We start from the raw sequence: 26,290 nt of genomic DNA on the forward strand, positions 1-26,290 counted from the left end.
CAAATTACCACGCCACACGGAAAGACATTAGGATTTCTCCAAATTATACAACGAGCGGAGCAAAGCGTGAAACCGTTCCAATAAAATCCAAATAGAGTGTCCCGTCGCGCAACTGCCGCGTTGTTGTATCAATCAGTGTTCAAACTAACAAACAAGTTTAAAGTGAACCCTGCAGTTTCAATCGTTTTGTTTCAATGTAAATTGATGTCGTGTTCAGTGGATAAAGTTTATTGTGTCGATATTCGTAGATATAGCGATTTGATCAACTCCGTTTTTAGATACACGGATTTAAAATAGCGGCAAAAATTTTCGGTATCGAAGCTTTTAAAATTTGAAAAATCAATATGGCAGATAGATCAGAAGCCGCTCATTATAGGAACAATGACTTGCCCGAAACGCATCGTTACGGCAAGACGCGCAGCGGGGAGTTGTCTTCACTAACGATGTCTTCAGACGCCAACGAGACGACTGACTCATTCTACGCTAACAAAGCGAGGGCAATCGGAAAGGTCTCGACTGACGGCGTAATGACTTGTCAGAATTCCCCCATGAATAAGAGGAAGGCGCAGGTAACTATTGACCCCGCCGCATTCGCCAGAGGGAATGGCGGACATACGCCTCTGTGCCGGAGACGGTTAGAAGGAGCCGCCGCAATGCTGAGAGAGAAGAACAGCGGCAGTTTTCCGAATACGCCTCAGGTGTTGAGGAGAATCGAGATGATGCAAGGGGCGATTTCGGCTTCTAACTCTCCCGTCGTGTCCCGCAGGAGCGAGTTGATTTGCGAGACCATATCTGTACACAGCCGGTCTCCCGGTGTCAGCCGGCGCTCGGAGATTCTCATGGAGAGTGCTTGCAGCAGCTTGGGCAACTCTCCCATCGTCGGGCGGAGGTTCGAGTCCGGGTTCGGGTCCCCGGCGCGTAGTATCGGGGAGCCGGGGGTGTTCGCGTCACCCGTGCACAGCGGCGGTAGGGGGTGGAGAGAGGAGCAGGAGGAGGAGTTGCAGCTCGGGGAGACGCCCCCTGATCAGACGCTGGTGGCTGGATGGCTCAAGTTCCGGGACAACAAAAGGGTAAGTCAGCATTAAACAACTTTTTGATGGGCTTTCAAGTGGTGTTGAAATACATATTTATATTCATCTACGTATGGTACCTACTTACTAAGTACATAACCAGCTTTTGGCTAAACTAAAAAAAATATTTTATGGCGGAATTTTAAATATATAAAAATACCATAGATATATTGTGACAGGATAAGCCATTAGATAAAAGAAGTAATTAAATTGAATACACGAATATGCAAGTAATTTTTTTTAAACATCAATGTGGTTTTTTAAAATATTTAGAACCAATAAATCATGTTTGCATAAATAATGTGCACGATAGTGCTTAGAGAAAATAAACAATAAGAAACTATTTCCTTCTATCTACCGAGATATATTATGAATGCAGAACCTGCCAAGAATACTTCACATGACGGTATCACAATCTTTCTTAACACATGAATTACTATTGATATTGATATGACTACAATAACATTTTACTACTCAAATGCCGTTCACATAAGTTTTACTAAAAGTAAAAAAGTATTTTTAACCCTCACTGTATAATATCTTGTGTCACTGTGAAGTCTTTATAAGTGAATTACAAGAATTTCTTAGAGATACGGTTTTTTTGAAAACATTGAGTTTTTATTTGTTCTTTTAAGTCTATTTTTGGTTTTTATGCATAAATATTTAAACTGTGTATTTGTTCCCACGTGTTCCCACGCACAGACCATCTCTGAGTGGATTGTTTTTAAAATATTACGTTATATTTTTATGATATGTATATGTAAAAATAAAAACTCAAAAAAAAATACAGAAATAACGAAACATAGTACAAATACTACTTTTTAAACGGTTTGTAAAAATTAAACAGGTGATAATATAATTAAAATAATGAAAAATGTATCCCGACTTGAGGCACATAAATTTCTCGTTTCCGCTGACTCGGAGTAAATACCTTAATTGAAAAATAAAAATAGAACTTTTTTCTTATCTAAGTACTGTTTTTTGAGATCTTGTCGTTTTTTTAATTGTTCGTAATAATTAAAATATGAATAAATTATGTTTAAAATGCATACTTTAACCACATTTAGGCCTAGTGAGTTTAATGTCGATAAAAAAGGTCTGTATAATTAACTAATTAATTGTAATTTTTAAAAACCTCATCTTACAAAGATATTGCAAATAGCACAAATTATTCATTCAAAAATGTTTTTCGTTTTTGTTGATGAAAAACAAAAATGATTTTATCCTTTGTTTTCGCCGGAGTGGTTTGGGACGCAAAGATCCCACATTTCCTTCTGTTTGCTGGCCACAGATGGCGTTCAATCACTAGACGAATTTTAAACAATGGACGCCATAATGAGAAACGGGCGAGTAATCATTATTTTCTCGAGAGACATTTAAATTTGCGAAAAGATTCTAGAACACTATTCTGGAAAATGAAACGTAATCAACAAATCCTACGAGTAACACCATAAGTTTTTACTGTGTTAAATTAAATGTATTTTTACATTTCCGAAATCTTAGAAACAGTTTGAAATATATGTTTATATATATATATATTAACTTGTTGTAATCGGATTTGATAACTAAAAAGCTAAAAGCAACTTATTTCAACTTAACGAAAAAATATCTAAAAAACTATTATTTTCATTTGTTTTTTTTTATATTACACCAAAACGGGTCAAAAGGCCCAATTACGGTGTTGCATAAAGAACAGAATACCTTGGTTAGAGAAAAATCATATAAAATTATTATTATCTCACCGATAATAATAATTTTTCAGTACGAGTTTATTAATATTTCATACTCGATTTTTTATTATTTTTAAGATTTGTACCACGTATATGTAAATGGCAGAAATGCTGTATATAAATAAATAAACAAATATATAATCTAACCTGGAACTTATTGTTAGCATTAAGTTAAATAATAAAATTGGTAGTATTACGTATTTTCGGCAGTTTTATTAAAATACTTAAATCCCATTTTAACAGATTATCGATGCAAAATGTCTCATTAAAAAAAATGGCAAACTAAATCGGAACTTTGAATTCTCAAAAACAAAGTTATATTCACCACTGTTTAACGATTTTTATAAGCGTTTTTATTACACTCATTGTGGTTTTTACTGGCGTTTGTACATCTACCACCATTAAAATAATCACTTAAGGCATCATATGATACTTTAGTGAGGACTGATAAAAAATAAATTTCAATAAAAATATTATAATACACAATAAACAGAAGGCTTTTAATAGAATAAAAACAACATCATATAAACAATTCCATCCTACTGCAAGTTAACAATAAAAATAAAACTTTACTACTGGAGTACGAAGTGGAGAAATAATAGAACATATATAGAAGTAGGCAATTTGCGGAAACGGTGAGGGAACATTAATATGCTTACTTCACGAACATTATACAATTTTCCCTTTTCCTTTGAGTACAAGAACTATTATTATATACCTCTAAAGTACGCTATCAAGTTACTTGTAGTAACAGTATACTCCGGACATTGTAACTAGAAAGCTTTTAATCCCGCCGAAGTTCATCCAACTAAAGCATCGTTAGCTCCCCGTTTTAGCAAATTACAGAATCAAAAAGGTTGAACGTCAATATCAAGGAAGAAAAACGATGGTCATAATCGTCACGGGTCAGTTCATAACAATGGAAATAAGTCATTAAATTAAATTATTTTGTTAGCTTTAATAGCTATTGGAATTTAAGTTAATTAAAAGCTCTAGAAGATGAGACGTTTTACATACGAGTATTGTGGTATTATTATGTATGTTTAATTTTCATTTAACTCTAAAATTCGTAGAAGAACTGTTTATTCTTATTCGTTTAATATTATTCGTTATGTTCGAAAAAACAAAGAATCTGTTTTAGTAGATACATGTTATTATATATTCGATTATTTGGGATAGTTGCTGAATGTGCATCTTCAGTGGTTTACGCTATGTATATGTGCCACATGTAATGTATATGCTTGTGTATGTTTTATATGTGCGTTCATGTGTGTGCGTGGATGGCTCGGAGTGTACATTCGGTATTTTTATTTATTTTAATTTATTACCTCCATGGAAATCGCAAATGTCAACAATTATTAATTTCTCACTAAAAATTCTTATTTATTTGTTATTTTTTTGTCACATTTAATGTTTATTACTTTTTAATTTATGAAAACTTAATTGGTCTTTTTATGTTAAAAAATTGTTGTTTTTAATACTTATTTTGTATGACTGTATGTTTTCTGAATAAAAAAAATAAATAAAAAAATACATAACTTTTATACAGTAGTAACATTTTGATATTGGTTTCAAGTAATGTAACGTATATAAATTTCAAAAAAAAAATGTATTTTGCAGAAATAAAAATAAAAATTTCTAAAAAAAATTGACTCTTGAATTATCACACCATATAATAGGTACAGAAGAAAACTAACAAGCTTGATTAAGAACAACAGAGAAGAGACGTTTTGTTTTTTTTAACTCTTTATTTCTCGTCTTCAAATCAAATGCAATTTTACACCGCAACTTTCCTCCATTCGTCCTCCACCACTCCTCGTCATTTTTCTTCTTTTCCCTTTCCATTGTCTCCTTGTTTTGTACTTATTTCTTTCATTTTTATTTATGTCAAGAACATTGTTTCAATTACTTAATATTTTATATTTATATTGTTTAAACTACTGCGCTGAAATAAAAAAGAAGTTAATACATGTAATTAGATAGCAAACCCTACTACTATTTGTTTTTTAATAGTCTCGAAGCAAAAAACATTTGTTTGTTTTCGAAATAAATGTAAAAAGTTTGAAAATTAGAAATACGCAATACGGTATTTGGGGAAAATATTTTTATTAAATATTTGCCCCTGAACTGGCACCTGAAGTGTAAGACTGATGATCTTACCTTCAAGTTATAAAAATGATCAAGATACGCTGCGATTGGTGTACCAATGCAGTGCCCTATACACCATTAGTTGCGGAAAACTCCAAAATCAATTTATATTTAAAATAGGGATAGCGATCAAATATGATATAATACAATAAAAGAATTTTTAAATACATAGGTACAACCAGGAACGTACAGATTTTTTTCTTCTTGTGTTAGAATGTATTTAGGAATAAATTGATTATATTATTGAAATCGTGTTTCCAGAATTTAATAAATAAATAAAAGATCTCATATTTGTTAAGTAAACCTACCTAAGGTTGATAGTAGTTTTAATTTCCCTCAATCTGTTTTTTGACTGACGATCGCGTGTTTTTGAAGCGCACCCTATCAAAGCCGCCCGCTGAGGATGCGAGACAGGTAGTCCTCTAGCCATGGTTCTTCTTCTCCCTTTCACGAGAGTACTCCAGGTGTTTACATGGAGCGGGTAGCTACCGTCTGGCTGCTCCAGATACACAAGACGTGAAGGGTACACACAACAGCCCGCCTCATGCTCGAGCCTGTGAACACCCTTAAAGGAAAATGTACTCAAACACTCCCACGTGCAATTGAACAAATGATATTGTAAATGCGCGTCACCCGTAATTTCGCTAACAAAGTTTGAAAAACAAAATTATTGAGTGGAGCGTAAATGCATCATCTTCATCATTTCCCCACCTCCACCCAGTGGTTCACAGGGCACTGCATTGACACTCCAATCGCAGCCTATCTAGATCATTTTAATAGATTCTAGATTCTAGAACACTTTGAGCACCGGCCGAATACACATATAATTTACCATGTGCCCAGCCCATTTTTGTGAAATTTCATGCTTTGTGAAGGGTTTCTTAAAATTATCATAATTATAAAAATACTGGGTTAAATCAATTGAAACTCCTTATATTTATTTAAAATAATTTAATAAGTCATTTTTGTATGATAATTTTGCTAACATTGGCCTTTATGGAGAGCCACATTGCAATGTTCGCACATATACAGGGTCTCACTCCTTTTATTGTGCTTTGTATCCCGGAGCCGTGTAAACACGTGATTATAATAACCACGCGTTGTGTCCTGGGCCCGTGTTTTCACGTGGTTTACCAACAGCAAAAAGTACTAATAAAAGTCACTAGTGTCAATAAAATGCACTTTTTTAGACAGCTGTTAAACCTCGTGAAAACCCGGGACCGGGAAACAACGCGTGGTTATATAATCACGTGTTTACATGGCTCCGGAATACAAAGTGTTAATAGGTCTAGCCTTAGTGAGATTTTTTGTTTAAATACATATGGTGATATAAATGAAATTAAATTGAAAAAAAACCAAAACACATCGAAAAACCGGCAATTACAGTATAATTTGTTTGATTGTGGAATTCAAAATTATTTTTGCTTTAAAAATAGTTTAATTTAGTAGAGTAGACGCGATGCAGACCTGAGAAAATTAAAATTACTTTTTCCCCTTATCCGCATCTGACATTGCGTCGGCAAAGGGTGGATTGATGCGCATATTTGGAGACAAAACTCAAGGCTTAGAGCAATAATACGTGGTTGGAGTCGCCCATATGGAGAAAAAACATTATATTACGGAACTACGAAGTTAGCTACAGATTATAGATATACAGCGGGCCGTTGGTACTCGTGTCGAGAATTGCAAGCGCAAACCGAAACCGTCCGTTACACGTTTGTTGTTAAACTAAAAACCAAACCAAAATTTTGAACGCGTTTATTTTAAGCAAAAGAGCTCAATCGCTTCTCTAGTTAATCCTTACTCTGAGACTCAATGGAAAGAAAATATATTCTACTTTCCCCAATTTCGATATTATCTGCATATGATATCAAAATGTACTTTCTTCATGCTGAGTTTTGTCTTTAAAAATTGGCACAAATATTCACTTGGTTTTTTGATTTTCAAAATGTTTACTACTGGCTATCTAGTTGAAAACCGGGGTCTTAGTTTTTCATACAAACATAATCAGTACAGCTATTTTGTTTTACAGAGGCGCATGTTAATTTGAAAACCATATGTCATAATTTAATCAGCGCGTGTTTGTCCTAATCAGTGCATGTGCTTATTAAAATGCATGTCGTGTTGGTTTTATATTTTTGTGCAACAACTATGGAGTGGGTTTTGCTTGTTGGTTTAATTTGTGTCCTGACGAAGAGATGGATACGTCTTGAAACCGGTAGACATAGAAAAGTCGGTAAGTGGTTAAATACAAATATTCAATAGCATTTATTACAACATGTCATTTTGATCCTCAGGAATAAGTTATAACCGCAATTGCGCCAATGCGCGTAGAAACAAGGCGGACATTTTATTGCACTACAACAAAAAAAATAGTCAAAGTGTCGAAGTCTACTTTTAATTTACGGCACATATTCAAAAATTAAAGTAATTTTCGCTGAAACCTAAATAATAATTTATTTTTTTTTTAGAAAAAATAAATATTTGCGTTCTTATGATTTACCCAAATATTTAATTTTGAGGGCCATTTTCAACGAGTTGTAAATAACTCACTATTAGAAAATGGAATAGAGTTGGCGTAGAGTAGGATTCGAACCACGGGCCTTTGCTCTGTGAGTCCGAGACACTAGCCACAGGACCACAACCCGATTTCTGGAACACAAATCTGGAAGTTGTAAAAAATAATATGATTTAAGAGAATTATTTGAAGATATCCCTTTTATATTTTTTTCCCCAAATAGTTAAGAAAATACTGCTATATTAGTTTGAACGTAAATGAAGTTTGTAAAAGTGTTTTTTTATTAGTATAAGAAATTAATACCAGTTGCTAAAATTCATTTCATAAAATAAAAAAAATAACAATTATATTGAAAACATTTTTTTAAAATATATAATTTAAAATATGTAAGATCACAAGCCAGTTGTCATTTGACCTTAAATAATGCAAATAATAACGTAAGCAATCAGATGCTCTAACGAGAGTCAAACTGTCAAATGTGAATGCCATTTTTGGCGGAATTACGTATTGTAACCAATTGGACAAAAATATGTGTCATAGAGACAAGTGCCAGAAAATAAAAAAAACAAAGACTCGACATTAGTATTTAATTTATTAGGGGAAAAAAAATATCACTAGTTCAGTGTACGTTTGAACGTAGATTAAGCCAATAAATGAATATTATTATAATAATTATTATTATTATAACAGCATAAAATAATACAAAACAGTAAAATAAATAAAACTTCACAATCTAAAAGAAATAAAAGCTACCCTAATAAATGTTGCAAAAAATATTACCGTGGCTAAAGCACCACTCGAGTTAATAAAAATTGCATTTAGTGGAAAGCTTATTTATATATTTCTGATGAAAAGCATTATTAAAATGATTAAGAGGCGAGCCGGCGAGTTTCCCAAGGGTCCTGGCTACGACGGCCGGATATCGACTTTTCTCGTCTCTCAATCCTTTCCGTCTATTTCCACCCTCGTGTTTTTCATTAGAATATAATGGCAGAATATAAATGTAAAAATGAAAATAAAAAGAAATAATTGAACGCGTTCCTCGTCCGTCCGCTCCTCGTTTCTCTTCATCTCTGCTCGCTTCCCCTCGTCGCCACTTAAACTTTCCACCGATGTCGATGTTTCCTGGTTCATTTTTCGTTAAAGTGATTCAAAACCCGAATACGCAAAAAGTTAGCAGCGCAAAAGCAAGAACAAATAAAATTTGGTAAATTCAGTCCAGCTGAGCTGGTGAGTTTGGCGAAAAATTCTGTTTACGTGCGCACATTTCTATACTGGCACAGTGGGAATGACTCTTTACGATGCCGTTTCATTTTGCTTGTTAAAATTTGAAGAAAATTTCTAGATGTATAAAAATAACCAACATTAAGCTAGGTTGTTAATTTAAAAAATCAAATGTTTTTTTCAGAGTATGGTGTATAAATATGTTTTAAAATGTTTTTATTGTATTAACATATTTTTTAACAATCAAACTTTTTACCAAGCCCTCTCCTAAACCCTCTTTCCTATAAATATACATTTTACTACACCCATACACACGCATCCTCTTCTTCACATTCGCACATACACACACATGGATACAAACGTCGCCGTCGCGCACATACAAGAATTTAAACTCGGTCCTTATGTATAATGTATTATAAAAGTGAATTTTTAAAATTGGTTTTGTATTTTTGATATATTTAACTAATCTTTTCTTTAACTTGCTTCATATTTATATTTTGCGACATGGTTGATATGAAATATTTATTTAAAAGGGTGTTTTCTCACCCGAATATTTCATAGTCCCTGGACTGGTACGTGAAGCGTAAGACTGATCATCTCATCTTCATGTAACAAAAAAATATCAAGATACGCTGCGGTTGGTGTACCAATGCAGTTCCCTATGCACCATTAGGTGCGGAAAGGGAATGATGATGTTGATGAAACTTTATTTTTAATGGTTTGTTAATACTTTATAATAAATCAAGGTGGACGTTTTTTATTCTTATTACATTACTCGTACATTTAATTAATAGTTTTATTTTTTGGATTATTTATTAAATTTAACACAATTTTGAAAGCGGATATTAAAGTTAAATTTTACTATTCAGCAATATGTTTCTTGGACGTAATATTTAAAAGTGTGTTGAATTTATACGCATTACAAGTGATTGGTTTTATTACGAAAAAGCATGAAAATAAATTTGTTTGTTTGAGATATGGAAATATAACGAATTGTATTTAATATTATACAGCTTGTTACAGTTTCATTTTATTTGTATTTATTTTATATAGGAATAGTAATAGAAATCTATCCGTTATGTTAAAACCAAAACAGTATGATTTTAGTTGTAAATTAATTTAATAATTTACCGATTGTCCGAGTATTTATCTATAGGATCTGAAGTTTAAATGACTAAGAATTTAGTATTTCATGTCCTTACTTATAAAAGGCAACATAACTTTTATAACTAAATAATGCTATTAACAGACAACAGTTTATTGTCAAAGTTCATTAAGATTCACTTAATTTTCATCAATTTGAATGAAAGGGAGAAACAGAATAACTTTTTGCATAAATTGTCTTTTAATAACTCGGGAATTCCGTTTTTACCGTCAGGAGGCTCAAGTTTGGAGGTAAAGTAAATACACAAAACCATTACTTGTCGCTTCAAGGAACAGACCGAACTCTTTCGTCGGGAAGATGAAACCTTGCGAGAGTAAGAGAAGGTACTGCGCAGGGAGACAGAATTGTAACGATATAACTTAATAAATTGCCGACAGCTATGGGACTGAGACGTTTCAATAGATTCCCTTTATCAAGCCATCCTCTTCGAAATTTTGTTTCATGTATTTTAGCAATTACCAAAGGCGTACTTTCAATAATTCATCAAGCAATTTTCATTTTTATTTTTATTACGTAACCTGTTTTTTTTTCCAAAAATATTGAGTTTCTTATATGAGGTCAGGTGGGGTAAGAGTAACATACTATTTTGTGAATTGAAATTAAACACGCCTTGTGTCCAGAATTCGGCTATTTTTTATAATTTACTACATAATTGATTTATTTATTTAATCCAATATAAAATACATATACATATTTTACAAATGAAAATGTTTATACAATAGGTACATTCAATATAAATTTATTTTTATTTATAGATGTAGCCATTCCACTGGCCCACAGGCACGTTCCGGAGTGTCAGTTTATTATTTATTTTATAAATAATTGTACATAATTTTACATCAATTGTTGTGTAAAAATTGAAAAAAAAAAAAAATTAAACATACATACATCAATAAAACGAGAAAGGATTTTTAAGAAAATATAATAATATTATTTTATATGAAACATATTCTTCAGTTTCCTGTCTAGTCTTTTTAGCAATCCATTTATGGACTCGAGCTTTAAAAATATTGTTTTTCATTTTGTTTACCGATATGTCCTTGTTTAAAAGGTTGTATGGTTTAGGAGCCAAAAAAGTATAATGCCTTTGTCCGTTATTTGTTTTTTTCTTTGAGAGCAGAAGTATTGTTTTTTGCCTTTGCCTAGTGTCGTAAATTTGTTGTCCGTCATTATGTCTATCAGGATTTTGATGGAAATGTCTTTAAATTGTCTTTATTTATATTTGTCTTATGTCTGGTACTGGAAATTCTGTAAAAGCATGTCTGTAGAGTATTGGTAAGGCTTTTTGTTGGCTACTTTAAGTAAGGCTTTTTGTGCTTTCATCAATAGCTCTAATGCGGTTTTACTTGTTCCACCCTATCCTATAATTCCGTAACTGATAATTGATTGTGCTAGAGCATATTATACATAAACTTAAGTTATGATGAATTTATTATTTTATACAAAGCTACTTTTTGCACCAAAAACATAGTGTTATTAATCATAAATTATAAATCTGTAGGACTGTTCCTTTTGTCTCATTATCCGGGTAAAAAGTACCATGGCAGCTTATCTCCTAATATAGTCATTTATATATATTAGTATCTCCTTTAATACCGCTTGTGAAATTTTTACTTCAATCTTTTAAATGAGTAAAAAAAGGAAGTTAGTTTTAATTTAAGGCAAACAAAAGCAACTTCAAAAATTATTTAAATATAAAAAAAATGAAACGCAAAAGTTACTTCTTTTTTTCGACTTCAACAACGACGCATCCCTCTGAGCAAAAAGGCCCCCAATTCTAAAGATTTTGATAGATAAACTTTTGTTCTTTGTATCGGACATCGCCGCGCGTGCGATAATACAACGTACAACACGGCCTGTGACGCGGCGAACGAGCGCCAAACGTTAGGCACCGACACCAAGCCGAGCGGCCCTTTTGCGGGCGCCCAGGCGGAGATGGTAGCTGCACGGGGAAAATGGACGGAATGACCGCGGAGAGACGGTCGAACCCCCGGCCACGACTGAAGCTTCCCGAGTGGCCGCTAGGGCGACGAATGGCGCTCGGACGAGAGTGTGCGGTGCCAGTGTTTTTAGGTTAATATTTGTATATCATGTTTTTATGTTTATTTTCGGCTAGGAGTCTCGATTTGTAATCTAACTAGCTGCCCCTAAAATAAAGACGGTTAATTATGTCACTCGCAGGGGCAGAAGTTAGGATATCGAGACCCTAGCCACATATTTGTATCAGATTGCGGGAAATCAGACCCTGTCAAATCCTCTAAAACTCATGTCACCCTTTTTCTCAGTATGTAGGACCTTTCCCTGTATCATTTCTACATTAAATAAGATACGGGGAAGAGGCCTACATACTCCCTTTACATGTAAAACTCATCTCGAGGGAGTTATTTTATCTTATAAGCATACGTGTAAAAACAATATCTGAAATTGTCCGGCCAATAGGAGAGCGTGCTACGGCGTAAGCCGGGAAAGTCCGACCCCTTCTCGCTCTCCCTTGCGGCTTATGTATGCTGTCTCGTACCGTGCCCGACTGCGGCACGGTACAAATTACTTGATAGAACCTCTGTATTTTTATTGAATAAAGTGTGTATAGTGTATAACCAAGACTGCGTTTTTATTATATCTACGCCCTCTCCGCCTCTGATGTCGCCGCCTGCCCTTCTGAAGAAGAAAACTGAAGCCTGAAGAAAGCTATCACCCGATAGCCGGTCAAATAGCAGCTCCAAGCCACCTCCTATCTACAGTTCAACTGTATGCACGGCGAGGTGTCGTGTATATAGTTGTGGTCCTTCGTTTCACCGGATCGGAGCTGCTATACGGACGCCACATCCCAGTGGAAGATGACGCCTTCACTTCGCTCTGGAAAAGGCTCCGCCGAGAAAACCTCTGATGTCACCCCCCCTGCCGACGTCGTATCCACGGTGACGGGTACCGAGGCGTCGTCACAGGAGGTTTCCGAGGAGGACACCGTCGAACTTCTGCAGGCTGAAGTTGCGAAACTGCGCGCCGCCCTGAGGCGCTCTGAGAAGACACCGACCGCACCTGGACCCCCAATGGAATCTCCTAGGGCAGATGCGGGCCCCAGCGGACGAGCTGGGGTGGCAGAGAGACAAACCGGAGACTGGGTACGCCGCTCTTGGACCCGATCGCGCAGATGGCTGCGGCGATCACCGAGATGGCCACCGCGCTACGTGGAGGATCAACGGGGAGCCCACGATCACACGATGGCGACGATGGAAAAATGGAGGCGCTGTTGGCGCGCCAATCTACGGCAAAGGAATTGCCCGCCTTCGAAGGAGACCCACTGGAATGGCCTGCCTTCAAGGCCCAATATACGAGGTCTACGGAAGTCTGCCGGCTGACGACGCCGGAAAACCTGCTCCGACTACAACGTGCGCTGAAAGGGGCCGCCAAGGAGGCGGTTTCCTCCCTGATGGTGGATCCTCAGAATACGGACCTCATCATGGAAACCCTGGAACTGCAGTTCGGCCACGAGGAGATTGTGACGGCGCACATGCTGGAGAAAGCGCGCCGCCTACCCGCCATAGTGGAGAGCCCCAACTCAACCGGGATAGTTGAGTTATCCGTGGCCCTGAGGAACATGGTCGCCACTCTGGAGCGGACAAGGAACTCGAGCTGCCTATCATCACCGCAGCTACTGAACGAGATGGTGGCCAAGATCCCGCTAGCGATGCGGGCTCTGTGGTGGTACACCTTACCGAGGGACAGAGACGAACGCGCCACCGTGAAGGAATTTTCTTGCTGGCTTAGCGAGATCGCTCAGACGTCAATGAGCGCCGGTGGAATGGACGCGGGGTCGTTTTTTCACAAAAAGAAAACAAAGAACAATGTGTATACAGTGTCCGCGCCAACCGAGACAAGGGACGAGTGCGGAGTGTGCAATCGCCCGCACAAAAGTGAAAAGTGTCGCGAGTTTTTAGCGAAATCGGTAGCGGGCCGATGGGAAATTGTTCGCGAAAAGGGTTTATGTTTCTCGTGTCTGAGGCATAAACATTTAGCCGGTAAATGCCCGGCGGCTAAGAAGTGCGGTATAGAAGAGTGTCGCTATACGCATCATAGGACACTACATGGACAGCGACGAGAAGGCCGCGATAATGTAGTGATGAGCACCTGCGAAAAAGTTCAACCGGTATTGCTCAAAGTGATAAAAGTGAACGTGACCGGCCCCAATGACGGTGCCGACGTTTACGCCCTGTTAGACGAGGGCTCCAATGTGACTTTAATAGACTCCGAACTGGCGGACAGTGTCGGTGCGCCCGGACGAGTGCGCGGGATAACGATTCATGGTGCGAGTGATATGTGTTCCGAGGATAAGGCGTCGCGACGCGTCACAGTGACTATTCGTGGGCCAAGTGGGAATGGATACCCGCTCGTCGGGAACACAATGACGAGTCTAAATCTCCCGCGCCAGTGCATTCCGGAGGGAAACGGTATGAAAGAAGTGCTACCGAAAATATTAATTGGGCAGGACAACGCTCATTTAATCGTGACTAGGAAAGTCAACGAGAAAGGGAGATATTTACGCTCTCTGACGTCGCTGGGATGGATCACGCACGGATGCGTGAATCATAAGCAGAACAAAGCCAGCAAAACACTCACACTGACGAGTGCTAGCGTAGAGGATCGAATGGACGAGTTAATGCGCCTCAATTACGCGGTGGACGCTATGGGCGTCAAACCTAGGCCACGTGTTAACAGCACAGACACGCGCGCTATGGAAATTCTACAGAAAACCACCAGACCAACGCCAACCGGTCAGTGGGAGACGGGTCTTCTATGGAAAGAAGACAACATATGGTTACCGGACAATCGACAGTGCGCAGTAAACAGACTGAAATCTGTCGAGAACAAGATGGCCAAGGACCCGAGCTACAAGGCGGCATATTGCGCGAAAATTAAGGAGTACATCGAGAAGGATTACGCCCGGGAAGTTACGCCGATAGAGATCGCTCGTTTCCCGCGGAAGTGGTACTTAGCCCATTTCGGCGTAGTAAATGTGAACAAGCCGGGAAAGCTGCGAGTCGTCTTCGACGCGGCCAGCCGATGCCGTGGAGTTTCGTTGAACGACAAACTACTCACCGGCCCTGACATGCTGACCTCGCTATGGGGTAACATATTACGCTTCAGAGAAGGCCGCATAGCGCTTGCGGCGGACATAAAAGATATGTTTCTACGGATAAAGATCCGCCCCGCCGATCAAGGAGCTCAGATGTTTTTGTGGAGGGAGCGACCCGACGCCGAGATTAAAACAATGGTGATGACCTCGATGACCTTTGGCGCCGCGTGCTCACCGACAAGTGCGCAATATGTGAAAAATAAGTTAGCCTGTGTAAACGCGAGTGAATTTCCGGAGGCGGCGCGCGCAGTGGAAAACAATTTTTATATGGACGATTATCTTGCCGCGGTGGATACTACGGAACAAGCTATTCAGTTAAGAGATCAAACAAGTGAAATATTAAGACGGGGAGGATTCCAATTGACGAATTGGTCCTCAAATGACGGTGAAGTGCTACGTACCACCGCGGATAATTTGCGCGCCACGGACGCTCGCGAGATAATAGTGAACGGTAGTGAGTACTTGGAGCGAGTACTCGGTGTTAAATGGGACCCAGTCAGTGATCGATTTGTGTTTCAATTTAATAAGACAATAGCGTTAAGCGCACATGAGTGGCCCACTAAAAGACAATTACTGAGCGCGGTAATGAGCATATTCGATCCGCTCGGTTTTCTAGGGTGTGTTACGGTACGCCCGAAAATATTATTACAAGCAGTATGGCGATCGGGAATAGGATGGGATGACGTCATCCTGCCGACCCATCAAGAAAAATGGGCCGAATGGAGAGCCTGTGTGGAGCGCACAGAGAGCTCTATACCCCGGCGGTGTATAGAAAATCGCACCAGTCGGGTGGAACTACACGTATTCTGCGATGCCTCCGAACTGGCGGGGTGCGCAGTAGCGTATTTTGTGGAAAAGACGGACCGTAATAGACATGTACGGTTCGTGGGCAGTAAAGTTAAAGTTAGCCCCTTGCGAGCTCTATCAATACCTCGACTGGAGCTGCAAGCGGCGCTAATGGCCGTGAGACTGGCAGACACCATCAAGCGGGAGAGTGACGTCACTGTGGGGAGGACAGTCTATTGGACGGACTCGGCGACAGTACTGTGCTGGGTACGAAACGACAGCCGTGCGTTCTCGCCGTTCGTGGCCCATCGCCTCGGGGAGATAGATGAGTTATCTCACCCGAAAGAGTGGCGGTGGGTTCCGACTAAGATGAATCCCGCGGATGCTGCCACCAGGGACCTCAACGCGCCTGATCTTACACCTCAGGGAGCCTGGTTCGGGGGACCGGCCTTCCTGACTGGGGAGGAGGGCGAATGGCCGCATCACAAGGGACGCGGCCTGCAGCCCGACATCGCCGTCATGGAAGCAAAGCGCGCCGAACGCATAGTCACCGCGTTACAAGCGGCGCTGCCAGACGCCGCACGGTTTAGCTCGTGGAGACGGCTTATACGTGCCACGGCATGGTGCCTGCGGTTTGTGAATCGATGCCGCCGTGCCGCCCCAGAATGCGTGGGAAAATACCTAACCGCAAAGGAGTGTATAGCCGCTGAGCGATTGTGGATCAGGCGAACGCAAAACGACGCCTTTGGCAGCGACATAACAGCCCTAAAGCGGGGGGAGTCGCTACCCAGAGGCAGCCGCCTGCATGCCCTCACGCCCCGGCTAGACGACACCGGACTGGTGAGGATGGGAACGCGGTTATACGCGGCCAGCGGCGTACGGGAAAATATTGGATTCCCGATAATATTAGACGCCGCGCAGCTGTGCGTACAACTGATGCTGAGACACCGGCATGAGATGTGCTATCACGGAAGCACTGAGAGGACTATGGCAGATGTGCGTCAAGATTTCTACGTGATGAGAATACGCACAAAGCTTCGATGGATTGTAGCTAACTGCCAGAAGTGTAAGAACGATCGTGCGCGACCGCAACCGCCTTTGATGGGACGTCTTCCGCCGGCGAGATTGGCACATCACATGCGCGCCTTCACGCATTGCGGAGTGGATCTGTTTGGACCGCTACACGTGACCATGGGACGGCGCAAAGAGAAGAGGTACGGGGCCTTGTTTACGTGTCTCACAACCAGGGCCGTACACATTGAGTTGGTGACGTCACTGAGCACCGACTCGACGATCCAAGCCATCCGGCGGATGGCCGCCAGAAGAGGACACCCGTCTGTCTTGTACTCTGACAACGGGACAAATTTTCGCGGGGCCGATAAAGAGATGGCCGCTGCCTTCCGAGACGTAGCCGAGGACAAGAAAGTGCTAGATGAAATGAGCACTATGAAGATTGAGTGGAAGTTTATCCCTCCTTCATCCCCGCACATGGGAGGGGCATGGGAACGATTAGTTCGTTCCATTAAGAGGGCGCTGTTTGCTATACTGAGAGAGCAAGCGCCTAGAGAAGAGACGTTACGGACGGCGCTAGCCGAGGCTGAATTCTCGGTCAACAGCCGTCCGCTGACGCACGTGACAGTAGACCCTCGTGACGGAGCTCCTTTAACTCCGAATCACTTTTTAATTGGGTCATCCGGGGGCATGCCTTGCCTCGCGGATTACAGCGAAGCGCCGGAGAACGTGTGTTTGCGCAAACAATGGCGCATAGCCCAGAAGATGGCGGATGCTTTCTGGCGCCGATGGATGCGCGAGTACCTGCCAGGCCTGGGCGGACGTCAGAAATGGCGCATCGCGGCCACTCCCCTGCAAGTTGGAGACGTGGTAGTGATCACCGATCCCGCGATGCCACGGAACCAATGGCCACGGGGAGTCGTCACGGGAACCATGCCCGGGAAGGACGGCCAGGTGCGAGCCGTCAGGGTGCGGACCTCCACGGGCGAGTACACAAGACCCACGGTCAAGATCGCGGTCCTGCTACGCCCCACTGATGACAGCGCCCGGAAGACAGCGCCACGCGGCGGCGAGGCCCGATGCGGGACCAGCAGGTGCCGACTGCGCGACACCGGGGGGAGTGTATCGGACATCGCCGCGCGTGCGATAATACAACGTACAACACGGCCTGTGACGCGGCGAACGAGCGCCAAACGTTAGGCACCGACACCAAGCCGAGCGGCCCTTTTGCGGGCGCCCAGGCGGAGATGGTAGCTGCACGGGGAAAATGGACGGAATGACCGCGGAGAGACGGTCGAACCCCCGGCCACGACTGAAGCTTCCCGAGTGGCCGCTAGGGCGACGAATGGCGCTCGGACGAGAGTGTGCGGTGCCAGTGTTTTTAGGTTAATATTTGTATATCATGTTTTTATGTTTATTTTCGGCTAGGAGTCTCGATTTGTAATCTAACTAGCTGCCCCTAAAATAAAGACGGTTAATTATGTCACTCGCAGGGGCAGAAGTTAGGATATCGAGACCCTAGCCACATATTTGTATCAGATTGCGGGAAATCAGACCCTGTCAAATCCTCTAAAACTCATGTCACCCTTTTTCTCAGTATGTAGGACCTTTCCCTGTATCATTTCTACATTAAATAAGATACGGGGAAGAGGCCTACATACTCCCTTTACATGTAAAACTCATCTCGAGGGAGTTATTTTATCTTATAAGCATACGTTTAAAAACAATATCTGAAATTGTCCGGCCAATAGGAGAGCGTGCTACGGCGTAAGCCGGGAAAGTCCGACCCCTTCTCGCTCTCCCTTGCGGCTTATGTATGCTGTCTCGTACCGTGCCCGACTGCGGCACGGTACAAATTACTTGATAGAACCTCTGTATTTTTATTGAATAAAGTGTGTATAGTGTATAACCAAGACTGCGTTTTTATTATATCTACGCCCTCTCCGCCTCTGATGTCGCCGCCTGCCCTTCTGAAGAAGAAAACTGAAGCCTGAAGAAAGCTATCACCCGATAGCCGGTCAAATAGCAGCTCCAAGCCACCTCCTATCTACAGTTCAACTGTATGCACGGCGAGGTGTCGTGTATAGTTCTTCTTACTTCGTAGTTACTCTTGCGCCACCAGACCTTCTATCTGTCTCCAGATATATGAAGAATACGGATCCGTGTACGAAATAGAACCATAATCCTGGACGTATGTTTTCGACACGATGTCTTCTTTTAGGTAAAAAATCTGAATAAGGAAATAGTTTGGAGAAAAGTTCGCCCCGTAGTTTAACTGTTGGTGCATTCGCCTACCCCGCTTGAGGTCTCAGGTTTGATTCCCGGGAAGGTTAACATGATGTTTATTTTTTTAATGGTGGCTACACTGAAATATTACATTGTTGCTTCTTTTTTACCTTGCTTATTATATGTACAAGGCTTATATTAAGTGCAAATGGTATGTTCCTTCTAATTATTCTGACTATAAGTGAGAGGATCTGGTGAAATTATGGGCTGTGGACTTGTTAAAGAACTTCTCGGCATTTGCTTAAAGAAGAGGAAACCACAAAAAACTCATTCAGGAGAAGCCAGACTATTGACAGGCATCAACAGACCTTCCGTTCCTCTTTGATAGTGTCCGGCATTATGTGTCCTATTTTTTTTTTTCAATTATTATCTTTACTATTTTGCAGTTACAGATATGGCACAGATAAGATAAGACTTTGATATGTATAATATTATAAATATTAGTGACATATATTTACGGTTCAATGAACGTAATCCATTAAAATAACAGCATTAAAAAAATAACAAAAAAATGAATTATAATTTTGAAAGCATAAAAAAATATACATTAGAAAAAAGCATGAAAAAAATACTGATGTATTGTTACGTAAAAGTGAAAAAAATAAACGAAACAACAGTTAGGAAAATGAAAAAAAAAGTTAGATTTTGCTACAAAAGAACCGTTATAAAAAATCTAAGCTTTGAAAATAAAGTTTAATGATTAAAAATATATAAGGGTAAAAAAGTTTTAAAAAAAGATTTATTGACCCGATAAACAAAATACGAGACGCCCGGGGAACATTGGTATTAGCCTAAGGCGGTTTTTCTTTCAGCTTCGTCTTACTCCGGTCGTGTCTGTCCCAATTCCGAAAACTAAGAGACCCCACATAAGACAGGAAATATCTCGAATCAGAATCGATTATTTAAGATAAACTCGTAACGTTTATTCGTTTGTACATACTCTTAAAATAACATAGTGAAAATATTTATCAAAATAATTAACAAAAAATAATAGAACTGCTCTTATTTAACTCCTTTAGACCTTAATTAGATTGTTTTATGCAAAAAATGTGTTGGCACACTACCTCAACCCGAGATAATTGATGTTAAATATCAGGCGCATTTTTCAAAAACACGATTAGATATTTACCTAGGATGTTAAATTTAACGCATAAAAAGTACACGATAAAAAATAGTGATAAAATTTTAACATGAATTATTGAAGAATACCTTAAATAAGGGAAAATGGAAGTCTAGGCATTTACAGGGCTTATGACCTGTCATTGGCTGGTTTAAGTGACAGCCAGCCAATGACAGATCATAAGCCCTGTAAATGCCTAGACTTCCATATTCCCTTATTTAAGGTATTCTCCATCCCTGTTGTAATTTGTTAATCTTAATGACTCCCGAGGGGGTGAAATCCAGTCTTTTGTCTACGAACATTTGGACAAACTCAAATATTGTAATGAATTATTGGAATACCACATTTTTACAAAACACCTTATTTGGTGTTCTGTTAAACAAAAACGCAAAAATGTTTCTTCACAAACAATAACATAAATCTACAATTCAATTATTGAAATGTATTTGAAATTCGCTTGAGATTTTATTGAGAAAAACGAAAGAAATCCTTTTCAAAACTAACAAATCAACCAGAAGTTAGCTTTAAAACTAAAAAAAAACTTTAATTTGTAATGGCGACTACCAACATCGGAAAAAAATAGATACTTAGCGATACTAGTAATAGAAAACAAAAAAAACTAGTTGCTTTTTAATTTCAGTAAGCACGTGAGTGAATAAATCTTAAATATCGTGTAGATAAACGCAATGCAAAAAAAATATTGCTTTTTCAAATGCAATTACTTGTTCAATCTTTGGCGCCTAAAGCCTACGACTTTTTTCATCGTGTAACAAATTATTGATAAACGGTACAATTATTTGTATATTTACTTATACAGTGACCTACGCACCAAGATATGTACTTAAAGGAATGGTGGTGATATTTTTTTTCTTTTTAATAATTTTTATTCACAATATATTCATTTAACATTTATTAAGACCAGTCCCAAGTTCATGGAACCAAAGTCCTGTGTTGAGTTGAGCCAAATATATGTGTAATACTTCAACAAATCAATATCAATATATAAATGCTACATAAAACAAAAACATCAACAAATAAAAAACAAAAGAGCAAGCAATAAAAAAAGGTGAAAAAATTCAATTAAAATAAATCTACTCAAATATTTGAAAAACAAAAAAAGAGTTTCTAACTCAAATCCCTTTCCCTAAGAATGATGTCCGGAAACTCTTTTTTTTAAAAAAGATTTTGTCCTTGAGAAGCTAACAATCTTGGTGGAATAAAGGAGAGATGCCTCTGAGGAAAAGTCGTACGGGTTTTGGGTTTAACTTATTCCCATTATTCCGTTTTGTTGAGACCTCTCCTTATTGTTTGACCAGAAGTGTGTCAGTGCCTCTTTTAGGTAAAGTTGCCTCACATCCAGTACCTTTGTGCACTGGAATAATTGTCCGGACGGACATATTGGAGGACGCCGGAACATGATTTCTGCGAAATTATAAGAGGCTTTAAGATGAATGCTGCACAACCTCCCCAGCTTGATATTTAATAGGTTTTAGTGGATTGAAACAGAGCGAAGTACGCACACGTGAGAGTGTTAATGGTAATATCCAGAATGTCTTTAGAGGCAGAAAATATGGCAAAGATTTCTTAACCTAATGATGATATGAAATTTTTGGATAAATTTTTAAACAAATTTGCGTTTCGGAATTTTGACATGAATACAAAATATTGCATTATAAAAAAAAACATTTGAGTTTGTAAGTGAAAATTCTTGATGGAAGTTCATTGTAATTTATTATATAAATAAAAGACGAGTGATACTTTAATCCACAAATTTGGAATATCCGGTGACCGGTTTCATCGCTTTCGCGACATCTTCGACCAGTCTCATTTTAAAATATATATTTTTTTAAAGAGTTAAACTCAAGATCTTATTTGCAGTAGGTACAAGTATCAACAAATAACAAGGCAAGAATTTTAAAAATGGAATCATTAATAATTGATAGTCATTATTGTAAAGTCTTTGAAAAATGTAATCTATTCGACCATTTCATATGCGTCCGCTTCATTATAATTTGGACAATATTTTTCACTCGTACCAATAACAGGCCTCCACAGCATCAAGGAACGAATACATTTTCTGGAATTCCATTTTAACAACGAAAAACTCAGTCTGGAAAAGTTATGCCAGCAATTTTATTTTTAATGCTTAATTTTTCCCAATGCTCTAAGCATTCACTGCAAAAGACAAAGCCTCATTTTTCTTTGATGACAAACCACCCCTCAGGAATGAAGGCACCATTAGAAGATCCCTTGACTTGACGAACATAATATTGTGGTATTTTGAGTGTTTTACGATGCAAATGAGTGAAAATTTCATGAGGGTTTCATTAGACGATATCGTTTATTGTGCACAATTTCAAGATGACGAACAACGAAAGGGCAATTTTTGTACTAGGCGTTAATTTTTTATATCGTTTACATTGCTTCACATAAATACTTTTGATTATTTTTGAGTTCAAAATAAGAGTAAATAATTAATCAAGTATACGATTATGAATATATCTGGAAGGAGATGTTTAAGTAAGGACTTCTTAATTGATAGATATTGATTTGAAAAAGCACCTTCACTCAAGGTTTCAGGCAGTTAAATAATGAATGTAATAAAAAATAAAAATGTAGTAACATTTCACCGATAATATAAATAAATATGTAATTAAAACCTCGAAAAAGTTTTATTTACACATTTTCTGTAAGTACAAAAAAGGTACAAGTAATGAATACATTTTGTGAACAAAAAGGTGTCGTGTATTTGACACTCTTTTCTGTCCGTTAACTTTTTGTGTAGAAAAAGTTTTCCGACACATTTACTTCAGTGTAACTTATATTGCGTATCTGGCACCCTAAGTTTATCGGGTGTTAGAAATTTGGAAACAAGAAACCTGACCCAAAGAATTATTTATTCCATAAATTTATGTTATTTTCATATTCCCATTCAAATATTGTATCCGCTTTGTAATATTTAGAAATTATTTCATCTTTGTAAAGGTACAAATAAAGTTTTTTTTTTTTTTTTTTAATGGGAGTTGCGTTATTATTTACCTTACTGATAACAAATATACAAGGTTTGTATTTCAACAAACAGATTTTTCTACAATTGCATTACTTTACCTTTTTCTTAAATTGTTGGGAACAGGAAAAATATGTTAAAGTGGGCCAATCAGGAACTTCTCAACATTTGCTCATGTGGAAAGGAAACCACACAAAATTCTTCAGGAGAAGCCGGCCTGTTGACAGTAGTCAACATACCTTCCGTTCCACTAGAAGAGTGTTTGGTATTTCGTTCCCTACTTTAGTTTATTTTACCGATTATCTGCACTATTTTGATCATGCATGATACTACCTCTCGTGCGAGTTCTTACCGACCTTTCCTATCACCGATGGGATGTCACATAGTTCTTCACCCGGGCTTCTGCATCGCGCCTCCAGCTGTTGTCTCTGAAAGCTTAGCGAAAGGGGAAATGCATCAACAGGTAAGGGACATTTTGAGGAGTTTCATCGTCGCAAAGGCAGTTGTCGATCTCGGAAAGCTTGAAGCGATGCAATTAGCCCATGAACCCACCATGACCCATGAGCATCTGGGTGAGCTCGTAGCCAGCATTCTGCATTCTCCCGAAATATTACAGAATAAAGAATATAAAGAAATGATACCAAAACTCTGGACGAGTGTTTCCAACTCAATGGTTACTCTGAAGTATCCGAAATACAGCGGATTAATCTCGATTTCATTTCTAAAAATGAAATCGAGATTAATCTGCTATATTTCATACTGTTTTCTGCATTGACCGAATGCTTGATTCGATTCCTGTTGAGATTGTAAAAACAAAAGTTTTTTACTGGAACACTTGAAGCAAAAATTTGATCATCTTACCTTCACAATGATCGGCACAAATTATCGAGGTTAGGTGCAATTAAAATACGAATGTTGTGCCTTATGTAACATAATGTGCGGATAAAAATTTTTTTTTATAAAATAATATTTCACTCCCCTTAATGATAGTATAACAAATACCATGGATTGCTTAATATTTTCAGCGTAATAAGTAAAGTTTTAAGGTAAAACTGAGTATTCCATGAGTAATCTCTCATAAAGTAATCATAGTAATGCCTCGTAATAACGTGTCTGCTGTACAAACGGAAGAAATAATGTCATAATGTAATTGTTTTATATGAACGCTAGTATCTGAAGGGCTGGCCAGGGGTTGGTAACAGAGTTGTTGGAGTGCTTGCAAACGTGTATCAAATTAAAAATGTTAAAAAAAAAAAAACATCCGATTTAAATTCTTGGAGATCTAAACTATGGAATCATGATAGCAAAGGTATTATAAAATTACGGAAACGATAAAAAACGCTCAAATAATTAACAGAATGCTTAAATAAAAAAGTAATAAAAACATTGCACTCAGCCACTTACTTTCGCATTTCTATCGATACATTTATATGAAAATTAACAGTATATATTGAGCACAATAAATTAACATGTCCCGACATGCAAGACAATTTTTTTTTTTAAGTCTGGAGTTCCAAATTATAAAAAATTGAATACTATTTTCATTTACACACTTGATTTCTTGTACATTAAGACATTTATACATATATGTCAATTACTTCGATTTCTGACATGTTTGAACACCCTTATTTTTATAGAATAGGGTCTTTCTGTGACTTGTTCGACCTCAGCATTTATATTTTCGTTTCAAATTCTTTCATACTTATAGTTTCCATTTAGATTTTTACCGAAAATCTTCTTAGAATTTAATGAATTTTGATTTAATTTTTTACTTCTTAAACATCTAAGAAAATGTGTTGGTAAAAAAACAAATTTTTAGTATTTATTTTGCGATTCTATTGTTAAAGTTTTCCAACCCCTTGTTTAGGGGAGCAGAAACAATGAAGGATGGAATTGTTAGTTTTCAGGTGGATAATGGAGCACAAAATACTATCAAGTATTATTATGCCAGAACGGTGGTCTGTTGAGCTAAAATTATCATACAGGAAATGTGAGAGGGGCTGAAACTGCGGACAGAAACTACAGTGTCATAACGCCTACAAAAATAAAAGACAGTTTACATACTAATAATTTAAACACACGTGAGAAATCACAACTTTTGCATAAATGTTTTAAAAGTGGTTCAGGTTATTTGTCACCGTCAAAAATATATTTAACGAAAATCTTGTTACAGACGTCAAAAGTTTAAACTTTGTTATTAAAAATTGTTGTTTAATTTTGTTGGAAGTTAATTAATTCTTAATTTTAAAAGTATTAATAAAAAAGTAAACACGGACATAATGTTAAATGTAAACGTATTTTAAATATTGTTTTCGGTCGTTAAAATTGTATTTTTATTGATTTAGTTGGTAACGTTGATTTCAAATTTATTTATTTCACAATATAATCGTTTTAAATTGGTTCTTATCCTTGAAATAAAGTACATTTTCTGGAACTGTGGTTTAAAATTCCTTTTTTCGTATAATTGTATAAACTAGAATATGTTTTTTGTTTAATCGCAAACTTACACTTTATATTAATTTTATGTCTTCTCAACTTAATTCGGTACTAAAGTTTTACGTATTTAAGAAAAATATGTTCAAAATAAGGAAAAGTATTTGGAAATGAATTCGATGGAATTAAGATGGTTTCTACTGGATGTGATAACTGTTACAATATTTCGCTTTAGAAGTTTATTCAAATTTATCATGGGAATTCATAAATAACCCGACACCTCCAGCAGCTGGCAGACATGATTATGATACCATTTATTCCAAAAATTTGAATTGTCTTAAAAGTTCCTTAAAGTGCTCACGGTTAGGGGATTACGTTAAACTTATAACAGGTGCATTTGTAATCAAAGTTATTGGAACTTTACTCGGATAATGGAGCTGAGAACTTAGCAGATTTACTTTAATGTTTCATCAAATTGTCCGCCTTGTGTAGTAGAACGCGTTCCATGAATGATGTTTAAGTTTTGATTCCTCGAAAGATTTGTACGAAACATACCTTACACAAAGAAATGAAAATAATATGACCTACAATATCAAAACCACCGTCTCCTTTTTTTGGTGTTTCTGTGCCTTACAAAATATCAAAATCACATTTACCA

At 38.0% G+C, this 26,290-nt stretch overlaps 1 protein-coding gene across 1 annotated transcript; it reads left to right on the top strand.

The window, feature by feature from the left end:
- Positions 1–344: 344 nt before the first annotated feature.
- LOC148279893 (uncharacterized) lies at positions 345–17,927 on the top strand (the record flags this gene model as incomplete). The annotated part of the gene is made up of 4 exons (XM_088229238.1): positions 345–1,070; positions 12,633–12,950; positions 13,007–14,981; positions 15,663–17,927. Coding segments are annotated over exons 1-4 (5,284 nt in total), but the record flags the coding sequence as incomplete, so codon positions are not given.
- Between the last annotated feature and the right edge of the window lie 8,363 nt (positions 17,928–26,290).

This window comes from Micrasema longulum, unplaced genomic scaffold, assembly GCF_059751315.1.
Source record: "Micrasema longulum isolate JH-2025_06_02 unplaced genomic scaffold, ASM5975131v1 h1tg000650l, whole genome shotgun sequence".
In the NCBI taxonomy this organism is placed as follows: domain Eukaryota; kingdom Metazoa; phylum Arthropoda; class Insecta; order Trichoptera; family Brachycentridae; genus Micrasema; species Micrasema longulum.